Below are 13,372 nucleotides of genomic sequence, written 5' to 3' on the forward strand. Positions count from 1 at the left end.
TCCCTGTTTTGCTGAGTCTCAACCACGCGTATCATCAAGTATATTAGTGATTATCATGTGTTTAACAAAAAGCATGATGTATAGTCCAGTCTTTACCATCTGTACAGCGTACAGCAACCCCTATCATTAAACCAGAACCATTAGATCAGAAAAGGAAAGAGTCAGTGAGGATAAAAACGATTTCTTCTGGTTTCACCTCAAGGGGTCAAACTTCTGGTCACAGCAATGAATATTTCCTCGACTTTCCCTATGTGTATTGTAGCCCATTTTCCATTTTGTGTGTGTTCTGTGACTGTTTTGCTCCCCATGTATTCTCTGGGTAGTCTCTGTGTTGTACCTCTGGAGCCCTCCCATGGGGAGGTGTGTCTGTCTGCCAGCTCCTCTTCCCCACAGGAGGCTCCTATTTCTGGTCGCAAAGTCACGGCTGATCCCCTCCGGGCAGGAAGCTCTCCAGTCCAATTCATATGAGCTGAATGTCTCATTTCACCTTATGCCATCCTTTTTTTTTTTCATAGGTGAACTCACAACTCTTTTCTCTCTCTGCACGTGATTGGAATACATTTTAAAACATGAGAACAGTTAAAATGAACACAACCAGAACATATTCTGTCACAGAATCCAAGCTAGTTGTAATTTTGTTCCATCCGTCCTGGCTCAAGTAAAATCATAATTAAATGGGACAATAGCACATCAAATATGCATTATATTGTTCATTCAATCATTTCACTTATTAAAAAATCATGCAGTATAAAGGTACTCAGAAGTTTTGCTTCAATTGGAGACTGGAATATCTGAAGTTACTTTGCTTGTTAATTAAAATTAGTTTTATTGAAGTCGCCTGAGGAGATAAGAGGAGTTCTGAACACTCAAATCACAGCTGTGGAGACGGAAAGACTGTGGTGATGTAGAAGCTAAGAAAAAAGAACAACAATATGTGGAAATTGTGCGGCTCGGTGTTTAGTGGCCCACGTAGTGCAGAGTGTAATCTCGATGATGAATAGCACTCTTAAAACTCAGTATGAGTCTGCGTTTCATTTATGATTAATGCGGCACAAACAATCTTTTACCCATTTTGTTTAGTTTTAGTCATCAGCCTGCACAAAACCCCCTCTCAACATTTCAGTCTCTCGCTCGTTGAATAGATTTGAATTCAATTCCGGATGCAGCGGTTTGTATAACAGGTACCCGATTTTTTTGGCAGCACAATGTTTCATCTTAATGTATGAGCCGCTTTCTGCTGCCCTCAGGAAGTACAATCATAAATTACCAGGCATACTCATCTGTGTTATCCACAAGTTTGTTGGAACAGAGTGGCCTTGGCACAGAGTTTGCCGGTTTTAGCCTTTCAAAACCTGAGTATCTAAATTGTCTGAGCGCATCTCCATATTTGTTCAAAGGGCTGCTGTATATTCTGTGATGTTAGCTAGTAAGAGGTACTGTTTGAGAGGGTAATTGTACACTTATAGACAGAGCAGAGGCAAAAGACTTTCAGGGCAGAGTAAAGGACTGATGGCATGGACGTCGGTCTGTCAGTCCAAACTCAAATATCTCAACGGCAACACAACTGCTAGCATGGCTGTAGACTCCAAAGTTCACAACATGTTTTCGCAGTTGGACTTTGTGGTTCATGGTTCCCCTAATGCTGCATCATGCATGAGGATTGCTGCTATGGTTAATTTGCATGTCAACTTTGAAACTGTCTTCACGGCGTCCAAATACGCATTTCTACTCAGCCTCTATCCACGTCCGAGGCAGCTTCGTGTCATCTCTGTGGTGATGTTTGTAGCTTCATGTCACTGGCTAAGAAGCTACATCGCCTCCACTAAATCTCTTGATCTGGCTTCACCCAATCCCATTATCTCCTCCCAAACACTCAAACACACACCAGTTTAATTCAGCCCACTAATCTGGTGTGCTGGTTCAGACACTGTGTGGCTCCATGCTGAGCTCGAGCCCACTAATGTGGGAAGATCTCTGCACAGAGATACCAAAGAAATCATGTGTTAAATACATTTTTATGCTTGACATATTTTGCTTCCTTTTCATTTATCTGGTTCTTTAGTTAGTAAGAGACCCATTTCTTTATTTATGTATACTTATTACTGCTTATGAATACTCATTTCTTTATTTATGTACACTATGCAAGGTGCAATATTAACTTCTGTCATCGTTTGATAACCATTGTTAATGTTTCTTTAGCTGATGAGTGAAGCAAATCTACCATCCATTTGCATATTTTACCAGGATTTGGCTGGTGCTTGTGCTAATTTTGTGCCCACATGCTATGTACTTATTTGATTACTTGATTAATCATTTAATCGTCTATTGACAGAACATAATAATGAGGTTTTCATCAGCAAATGTTTGGCTTTTTTGATTGTTGATTTTAAATTGAATTTAGTTGGAAAATAATATAAAGCACAGCTGGTTTATTTTCTGTGGTAGGGCTGCAACTAAATCATTTTTATATCAGTAAATCTGAAGATTATTTTCTCGATGCTTTTCTTATAAATTGTTTATAGATTTTACGGTTCCTATCAACGGCCTTGACTTGATGGACTGGTGTTGTGGATCGATTTCTTCATCCCTCAACCCCTCGAACAGATGCTGATTGGTTTCTGACAAAATGTTGAGACTCACCTCTCACTATTGACGAAATCACACCGGCTGGCTGAAGAGGATGATTGTGTTGTTCTTGAGGGACTCAAGTTCACAGATTACTTGCGTCTGATTTGTGTCCACCTCTGGCTCGTGTTAGTGGGAAATAGATTGATGGATCGGATGCAGCAACAAAAGAAAGGTTTCCCTCAGCATTTTCCTGCATGTTTCTGCCAGGCTGTCATCTCCCTGTGGGAAAGGTCCCTACTCCCAGCTCCATCAATGAGCCGTCCTGGTGGGAGGTGGAGTATTACTTGTTGGCTCACTCTGTCTGTTTCACATACAGTACACACCACAAGCTTCCTTCCTCTCCAGTCTTTAGTCTTGCCAATGCACATCACACGCCAACGCACAGACACACAAACTATATCTGCCTCATCTCATATGCTTACATGTTGATGTTTTGTTCAGTTTGCAGTAGTTTATGCATTTGACTGTTAGTTTTAGGTAATATAGATAACAGCATGGCGGTCTGAAATATCTCAACATCTACCAGATGGTTTGACATATGCAGACCTTCATGGTTCACAAATCATGTATCCACTGACTTCAGTTTTCCCCTGATCCTTTTACTTTACACGTTTTTTTGTAAAATGTCACAAGAAATATATGGTGGATTGCATTGAGCAGATCAGTCATATTTGACAAGTCGTGGTTGATGAATGGCTAAATGAGTACTAAAGCAGTTGATTAGCAATTTAATATATCGACTAATGGAGTATTAATGTATTTATGTCTGTAAACTTGAGAAGATCATTCTACCTTGAAAGAAACAAAACACCAAAGAGTAGATTAGATTTCAACCAAGGAAGCAGCAGATGTTATGACAATTTAACAATTAAACCAGTTCTTGAAGTGGAAAAAAGACACAGCGCTTGTTATAAACTCATGAATTTATAATAAGTAGCCTGTTATGTGTTCCTAGAAAAGCAGGACGCTGCTCCTTCTGCAACAACGAAGTTAAAAGGACCATAGACTTCAGTGATGGTCTTGTGTGGGAGGGATTTCTCTCCTACCTGCAGCTTGTGTGTGTGTGTGTGTGTGTGTGTGTGTGTGTCTGCTCATCTCTAAACAAGAAATGTGTAAAAACAGAATCAGCCTTTCCCAGTCAGTGTTAAGACCAGTAGTTCCCTCCAAGGAGAAGGATTGAAGCCCGTTTGTCCTTTTTTAAAGAAGTACATTCTGAATTCTCATACATTTTTAATTCCTACGAGTAGGATTGTCTAGTTTCTGACACGTGGATATCCGAATCTCCCCCCTGTATCTCTGTGGACGAATGCCCTGCTGTGTTTGTGTGTTTTGGCTGTGTGTCCACCCATCTGTATGATAATCTAAATGGCCTCAGTGCAGTCCGGGGTCATAGGGCCGGTAGTGGCCAGATATTTGCTCAGTAAAACAGACACGTGTGTCCTCTGAGACATATGGTGCCTCTATGTGTTCACATGTTAATAATTCCCCCACTCTCACCCTCAGACCTAGTTTCCAGTGTATGTTCGATACGTGTTTGGACTGCTGAGTTCGAGGCTGCGTGTTCAAACACTTGAATCTCCGGCAGCCGGCTGATTTATGACCAGGCTGTTTGTGTGTCAGAGGCAGGAAAAGGAGGCGAAGGCAAAAATGTTGATTTGTGCAAATGCAAAGCGTGATCTGGCCACAAATGTTTTACAAACACACAACCTTGAGTCTGATCCAGCTGAATTCAAGGTTGTGTTTTTGTTTTGTTTTTTGTGAATGAGAGTACAAAGCAGGAGGTTTATTGTTTAATTCATTACGGCGATGATACAGTGATTTGAGACTTTTCAATAACTCACACTGCAATAAATAATGACTAAATCAGGTGTTGTTATTAATTTATCTTAGTCTTAGTCCTCTCAGTTATCTGTAACATTGTCTGACTCATTATGGACATAAAAAAAGGATCGAGGATTAAAATCGATGCATCTAATTGATATGAAATACAGTGTAGATGTGTGTATACATGCCTGACAGATTCAGTACCAACAGGCCAACAGTGATTCACAACATACACAAACGTCCTTATTTTTTTAGAAGAATAAAAGCACTTTTTTCGCAGTTGGAAATAGATTATTTTTAATGGAACATCTAAAGCACATCATCAAGCATCTCTTCTGTGGTCCAAGGGCACACTTTCCTTAGGCATCAGCATTTGTGGGTTCAATTCAATTCTCAAAATGGCCAGAAAAAAGACCTTTATTCTGAAACTGGTCGGTCTATTCTGATAAATAAAGGCTATTCCATGTGAGAAACTGCCAGGAAACTAAAGGTCTCATAAAACGGTGTGTACTCCTCTGTTAAAAGAACAGCACAAAAGTTCTCAGACTACAATAGGAAGAGTTATGGAAGGCCCAGGTGCACAACTGAGCAAGAGGACAAGTACATTAGAGGGTCTAGTCTGAGAAAGAGATGTCTCATGGATCCTCGGTGGGCAGCTTCATTAAGTGGTACTTGCAAAGTTTCAATGTCAACAGAGAAAAGGCTACTCCAGGACGCTGGCCTTCTAGGCAGAGAAGCAAAGACAAAGCTGTAAAAGGATTATGAACACAGACAAAGACAACAAATGCATAGTTTGAAGGTGCACAACTGAGCAAGAGGACAAGTACATTAGAGGGTCTAGTTTGAGAAACAGATGTCTCATGGATCCTCGGTGGGCAGCTTCATTAAGTGGTACTTGCAAAGTTTCAATGTTAACAGAGAAAAGGCTACTCCAGGACGCTGGCCTTCTAGGCAGAGAAGCAGAGACAAAGCCGTAAAAGGATTATGATGAAAGAAACACAAAGACAACAAACGCATAGTTTGAAGGGCAGAATTATAATTTTGAGTCAAACTTATTATTTCTTACTCTGTCTATGTCTAGACTATGTTTTTTGTTCATCCGGCAACTTATTTGATGAATTCAAGTTGAGATTTTGTGAAAAACATAAACCTTTGGGCAGCGTAATGGTCTGCTACGCTCACTTCTTTCTAACTTGACCTTTTAGATTCTATTTGATTTATCAGACATTTAATCTCCAAGAACTGTAAACAGACTTCGAGCTGTAAAATCAGTGGGTCACATTTCAGTCACAAAGATAAATGAGTAAAATGAGAATTAAGGGACTTGTAGGAGCATGTAGGGAGACAACAGAAGATACTCCATGAATGAACTGAATAATAAACAAACAAAATGGTAAGAGAGATTTGATATTTTACACATTTAATCCTACCCAATGTTACAGACCTTGTTAGTGGCTAGTATATTATTTCTAGGGGGATAATTTGGACTCATGACCTCAATATTTCTCCGATCCTTGCTACAGCCGTCGGTGAGGATCTTTTGCGGCAGAGTGAACAAATGAAGTCTCTAGGGAATCTGGCATTTAATAGTTAAAGTCCTGAACCTCATGGCTATAAATTGTTAAAATCTCATATCAATCTATCAGAGTTTAAAAACTGTTTTGTTGGTCTACCCAGCAGTCCAAAAATAATCTTTTCATATAGAATAAACCAAACAAATCTTCTGTTTTTGAGGCGACAGAGAGCAAGTGTTGGATATTTTTATTTAATGTTGATTGTATCAGCGTTATTTACAACACAGGTTTTTCTCTGGCTGCAGTTCTGGCCGTCTGGTTGGACTGATGAACGTGTGACGTTCTGACGAAATAGCCATCTGTACTCAGGAGTAGAAATAAGTCCAGTTTGATTCAGAACGCTCAATTCACATGAATGATTCTCGGTTATTAAGAAAACACGTCAAGTTACAAACTATTCAAAGCTGTAGAACTTTTATTCACTACTGTAGATGGTGATTGTGGACTCCGCGTGACATATGAGGCTGAGAGGCACAATTAAAGCGTCATGTATTCAGTCACAAAAAGGCAAAAGAATACAGCCCAAAAAAAAAAACGCCTTCAGGGTATGTCAGCAGTTTGCTCGCGTGTGTGTGATGTAGAGCTTCATCTGTCTGTGTGTGCTTCGCTGCCGTGGCAACAAGAGTTACCACATACTAATATTTTAGGTTGCCTTACATAATCGTCTGCTTTTGTCAATAGAGAGTAGATTTTCAGTGCGGTAAGCGCTGGGGGCTGTTTGTTTTCGGAGCCCTGGGCTCCTCGCTGCTCCACTAACTGACCACTTCTAGTCTTCAGACAGATTTATTGTCTCATCAGCTGCTTCCTTCCTCCTCCCTCCAGTCCAAACACAAGAATACTCTCAAGAATATGCACTCACTACTCTTTTCATTCTGTTTTTTTTTTATATATATCTCCGCTCAACTTTCTAAGAGCTTTTTCACAAGGCAATATAAACACACTAGATGATTTATATCAATGGTGCCGGATTGTGCAGCAGGTTTTTGGCCTGAATGCCTGCACAGACTGCAGCCTCTGACGTCACAGTTGTTCTTTCTGTTTGCAATATATTTTTTATACCTCCTTGTTTTTTCTTGTCAGTATGCCACTGAATGTAGGAGTATAGTTTTTTTTTCCTAATTCTGAAATTTCTAAATGTGATATAAGACCTTGGTGGTGTGTTTAGCAGACATAGTACAAATACAGCAAAATACAAATACATCTTTCCTGTACTTTTTCAGGTGTCTGTACTTTACCTGAGTATTTGTCTTTCTGCCAACTTTTACTCCCTACATTTTAACACAAATAATTTCTACTCTTGTTACTTTATCTTAAATACATTTGAGTGGAATTATCGATTATTCAGATTTTGCGTCATTGCCAGCGACTTCCCATCATCACAAGACTGATTTCAAGAGCGTAACCACGCACGGCGGACGTAGGGAGGCAAAACAACATAAAAGATGTAACAAGAGGGAAACAGACAGAGAGAGGGAGACTGTAATGGGGAGAAAAGCCGTGTTAGTGTCTCACATCTTCAGAGATTCTGCAGCCGCCTGCCTCAATTTTCTTGTTGCTGCTCGAGATGCTTTACCAACCCCAAATGTCGCTATTTGACGTCCTTGGAATCAGGCTCAACAATCAACCACTGTAGTCCAGGCTGTGATATCTCAACAACTCTTTGAAGGGTTGCCATAAAATGTTGTACAGACCAGAGCTGCAACAATCAGTTAATTATTTCAGTCGCTTTTCAAGCAGAAATATCAAACATTTGCCAGATCCAGCTTCTTAAATTTGACAATGTGCTTCCTTTCATTGTCATTTAAACCAGTGAATGGAGAGTTTGTTTGACAAAAGGAAGTCTGTTGGCACACAGTTCGGTCTGAAAGCCTCTACAGAGCAGAACTTTGTGTCTGAAAAACATGAAAATATTTTTTGTCACTTCAGTTTCTGTAACACTCACACTCCCTCAGTTTACTTCAGAAGAGCTGTCATTTTGTCTCTGAGGTTGTTGAATGAGGCATTATGTCATTTTGCTCCTCTCAGAGTCCCACGAGCAGTTATTACCACAGGTATCATTATCATAGGTACGCCTCGTTCTGAAAGGTAATGCATCTCCTGGGCTGAAATTTTGGCTGCACTCATAACACACCCCAAACTCTTGTTTTCAATGAATCATTTCTTTCTCTTTTTTTATGTGTTTTGACACAGACATATAATACAAATGAATACACACATGAGCAACAAAAGATGTGATGGAGAGTCGCAGGAAGACCCTCAGATGGGCTAACGTTATTACTGTGGATGATTAGATGTTCTTTGTCCACCAGGGAAATTCAATTTGCTTTGGACAGCAACATGCAAATAGACACAACATAAATATCTTTGATACATATTACTGTATGAAATACTTCGCATATATGAAAGTGCACAAAGTGATCATGACAAAAACAAACCTTTTAAATTATATTTTTCTCAAAGAATTATGAAAAAATGTCACCACACTTTAGTTCCAGGCTCTCAGCTCTCTTCTTTGTTGTTTATCACTGTGAACTAAATAATTTTGGGGCGACTGTTGGAATAAAACAAGACATTTTAAGATGTAACCTTCTTTTTTCACAATTTATAATTTTCCCGGGGTTGAATTCTTGTGTGTCCACAGGCAGAGCGCAGCAGTTGCGATGTCCTCAGCATCCCCGTGCCCATCCGGCGCGGCGGCTCAGAGTCCAACCTCGACGTGGTGGACAGCGTCGGCGATGACGGAGTCGGCCTGGATTTCACCAAAGGAGCGCTGGGTATCGACAGCCTGCAGCAGAAGATCCTCAAGGTCAGAGGAGACACGAGCCACCTCCTGCTCGATCTCTTTGTAGATTCACCGTGTTTGACTTGACGTGTGAACATGCGGACACTCTGAACAAACATCACACGGGGGTTAGAGATTAAATTGAATACCTGGTTGGCTCAGATTGTAGAGCTGTGTCCTCTAATCCAATAACGAGCCGATTCCAGTTTAGATTTCAGCTTTGATGCAAGAGACACCAATCAAAAAGATATTAAAACTAATTTGCTGTATTAATGAGAATTCCTATCTCACCTAATCTTCTAATTCATTTTCATCAACGTCCTTGTTGTCTCATATTTTATTAAAAAAGGTTTCTCAGAGGGAAATTTATTTCCATCATAGGAGGATTAGAGTTCAATGCAATTTAGTTTGATCACTCTCAGTTGATTTAGTGTTTCATCCAAATGTTTTTGCAGCCAGAACTGAAACCAAATGAAAAGGCGATTAAAAGATAATGTTATGAATTACAGCACCCAATGAGTTATACGTGCAAAACAATGAAAAAACAATGAAAAAGTGAGCTAAGTACTATTTTTTGTTCTTGTTTGAGCCCAGCACTCCTCACAAAGATGCCTCAGAGCTGCACTGGATTCAGAGATTAACTGTCAGCATTGTTATCGAGGACGTTTGAATCGGTACTGAAGCAAATTATTAAAGTTACTAAGTGTTCAGTCGCTCCTTACAGCACCCTGGAGCCCTGCAAACTAAAGTGTTGAATGCATTTGCTTTCTCGTAAAATGTTTGCAAAGCTTTTTTTAAAAACGTTTTATAACCTGCATTGTTGACACCGATGTTTACTAGCTTGGTTCTTTTCCTCTTCCTTGCATTTATTGGCACCTTGCTGTGTTTACTGGTGCGTTACCACCATCTGCACATCGCTGGAATAGTGTGAGACGGATGTGTGCATGTGCGTCCTTCATGGGTACAAGACAAACACACCAAGTACCCTCTTATAGAAAAACAGCTCAGTGGTGTCACTTAAGGTCACAAGCGACAGCTAATGCTTCCCCACTTTACATATTATATGAAGAACAATAACTTGAACATGTTGTCTTAACATAAGTAGATGGCGGAGGCAACACCACAACTCAAATGACCAAAATATTTTGAGAATCACTTTGAAAGTGATTCGATTAATGAAGTAAACTCATTTTAAAACACATTCACGACTCATTAAACCATTATATAACAAACATTAGGCTGCAAATTACACATAAACTGCCAAATGGTCTTTGTGCTGACGGGGTCTCTGAAGTTAATGATTAGAGACTCAAAGAGGGCATCTCTTTACGTCTCTAATCGATGTTGACTCGTGCGAAAATATGAATATTTTTGTCTTCGAAAGATAACATTTCTCGTCACAGAGTGTTGAATTCCTCTAACTTCTCCCATCTTTGAAGAATTTTATGAATCTTTATCCTCAGGTTTGTTTTTTGTTTCTCCAAGATAGATTGTCACATCACTCTTGGTGTGGACAGCCTGTAACTCGTGAGGTCATGTTTGAACTTTGCGTGATATTACATCATATTAGCAACTGAAGTTTGACCAAACAAAATGGAGGAGCTACATTCAGCAGGTTGGATTTGGGAAAAAAGAAGAAGAGGAAAACTTATTCAGTGTTCATTTCTGTCATTTCAATCTCCCTTCAGGTGACGGAGCAGATAAAGGTGGAGCAGACGGCTCGTGACCAGAATGTCGCCGAGTACCTGAAGCTGGTGAACAATGCAGACAAGCAGCAGGTCGGACGGATACGTCAGGTCTTTGAGAAGAAGAACCAGAAGTCTGCGCAGTCGATCGCCCGGCTGCAGAGGAAGCTGGAACAGTACCACCGTCGCATGAAGGACAGCGAGACCAACGGGAAGCACAGCCACAAAGATGGCAGCGGCAAGGAGTCTGGGACTCACAGCAAGGAGGGAAGCCTGAAGGACATCAGCACCACCGGGCGGCACCCGGCGCTGGATAAAGTGAAGACAATTGGGCCCGGCGTGTCGCTCTCACCGCCGTTCTTCTTCAACAAGTCGCGGGAGTTCGCCAACCTCATCAGGAACAAGTTCGGCAGCGCAGACAACATCGCCCACCTCAAGAGCTCCATGGAGGCGGGCTCGGGGCTGCAGGTGGAGGGCGGCGCGAGGGGTCTGAGCGGGAGCGCCACCACAGTAGCCAAGGCGAGCAAGTACCAGAGTGACGACGAGTGCTCCACAGGGACGTCTGCATCAGCGGACTCAAATGGGAACGCAGCCGGAGGCTCGGGGGCTGGTTCAGGAGGTCCAGCGAGGTCGGACTCCAACGGGCGGATTGGGGAAGTGCTGGACATGGTGCGAGAGATCAGGGAGGCTCAGCAGCAGCTGGCAGACGACATGGAGACTCTGAACACACAGTTCAAACGAGATTACAGCTACTTTACACAGATGATGCAGGAGGAGCGATACAGGTGGGTACAGCACAGAACTCTGCCACAGAGGACACACGGACCAGCGACAGAAAAATTTAAACGGCACTCTATTAAATTAGAAGCAACACTAATCACATGGATGTTTCAGGCTTTGCCCTCCTCAGTGTGTGAGGACAGAGAGTCTTTAAAGTACACACTGTCGTACATTCTATCAGATTTAAACCAAGAGACACACACAGACCAGAACATAATCACATTTAACCCTCAACCACCATCAGTCTGCACATCATGTACATCATTGTGATCAGTAGAACAAGATGAATTTGACACCAGTTCAAGATATTTGTTCTGGCTTTTTTCTTACATTTTACAAACCAATCAAGAAATTAACATGAAGATGAATACAGAATCATAAGAGTCATTGGTTGCAGCCAACGACCTACAACAGTATAATTCTTCCCACGTGACTTTGAGCATGAGTACAGTTGATCTTTTCTCAGACGTGATAAATATCTTCCAAAGCCACAGAACACATTTAACAGCCATGTTCACGTGCTGAGTGCTGCTCGCTGTCTCAAGTAAATATTTGACTCATAAAATCCGTTCAGTGCCTCTTTATAAATATTTGTGCTGTAATAAAGATCAGTTAATTCAAACTAGGAAGGCCACGACTCAAGAGAAAGGAAGATTAGAGAGATAAGAAAGGAAAACTCTCCTCCTGCCTCTTAAAGTCCTCATGAAAACCTTCCCAGAAGGAATAATTAGTCTTTGGTTGAACAGCTCATAGTGCTTGGCTGCACTGTAACCAGTGATGAAGGTTTTCATTTTATGATGTTCGGGATTTTAAATGTAGATCAGCTATTTACTACAACCAAAAATATTCCAACATATCATCATGATGCAGACAGAACAGATACTCATACGTCTGCTGCAGGTGTCTCAAATCCTAAAAAAATCCCACAATCCTCACCCCGCTGTAACGCTCCCAACTGGGCAGATTCTGTTTGTACATCTGCTGCTGAAGTTTAAAGAGCTTTTGACAGTTTTAGAGGAGCCATTATTACCAGCTTTTGTACACCAAAAATAGATGGCAGCACTTACACACACACACACACACACACACACACACACACAAACCCCCAGACGGTTGCTAAGTCAACCAAGGGCAAATGTTTTCAGCAGCTTAGTTGCAAGTAGTAGCTAAACTGCTGTACTGTTGGTCGCCCACACACACTCTCAATTATGCATTGTTTCTCCCTCTCTCCTTGGCTCTCTGCCTCCACCTACTCTACATGTGTGTGTGCGTGTGTGTGCGTGTGTGTGTGTATGTGTGCGTGTGTGTTATGTGTGTGTGTGTGTTCCCGTCTGTCAGGTATGAGCGGTTGGAGGACCAGCTTAATGACCTGACGGAGCTCCACCAGCACGAAACCAGTAATCTGAAGCAGGAACTGGCCAGTATAGAGGAGAAGGTGGCTTACCAGGCCTACGAGAGGGCCAGGGACATACAGGTAATGTGTGTTTTGTACACACACACACACACACACACACACACACAGTTATCCTATACAATAAATAGCAGTTATATAATACGTCACACACAAGTAGAGCGCTCGAATTTCTGTGTTGTTGTCAGACCATAAAGATACATTATATTTCATTTCATTTCTGTAGTTTCTGTTTTATTCCATCTTAGATTTAATTAAGTTATCAAGCGTTAAGAGCTATTTATACTTCTGGATGTAAAAGTAGCATTCATTTCTCTTAACACAAAGTGTTGATGGTGACTGACAGTTGTAACATTTCCCCAGCTTGGACACGCATGTACTTAATTATCAGTACAAAAGGTCAAACGTTGTGTTGTGATGTGCGTATATGTGAGACTCATCCACCCACAGAGACTGAAATGCACATGATTGGCAGCTGAAGCTAAAGAACATCTGTAAATCTACTGCAGTCTGAAGCTTTAATGGATTAACTTTTCAGATTCTTGGTCAGTTTTTGATAACTATAGCTATAAAAAAGAAAGCGTTTTGAATTGCTATAACTTGTGTCTCTGACCGGCTTCTTCTACATACAGTCGCAGAGACTCGTGGTTATTATAGTAACTCATATGGTTGTTACATTATTGGTGAG

The 13,372-nt window shown here is 41.1% G+C and overlaps 1 protein-coding gene across 5 annotated transcripts in view; it reads left to right on the forward strand.

Moving 5' to 3' along the window:
- tmcc3 (transmembrane and coiled-coil domain family 3) overlaps nt 1–13,372 on the forward strand; it is a 50,904-nt gene that overhangs the window by 34,369 nt on the left and 3,163 nt on the right. For all 5 annotated transcript variants that reach the window (XM_030440434.1, XM_030440432.1, XM_030440435.1 and 2 more), the window contains 3 exons: nt 8,668–8,832; nt 10,497–11,278; nt 12,612–12,747. In XM_030440434.1, coding sequence (XP_030296294.1) covers nt 8,668–8,832; nt 10,497–11,278; nt 12,612–12,747 — 1,083 coding nt within the window. The remainder of the gene's footprint in view (nt 1–8,667; nt 8,833–10,496; nt 11,279–12,611; nt 12,748–13,372) is intronic.

The sequence above is a fragment of the Sparus aurata genome, chromosome 14, assembly GCF_900880675.1.
Source record: "Sparus aurata chromosome 14, fSpaAur1.1, whole genome shotgun sequence".
Lineage (NCBI taxonomy): Eukaryota > Metazoa > Chordata > Actinopteri > Spariformes > Sparidae > Sparus > Sparus aurata.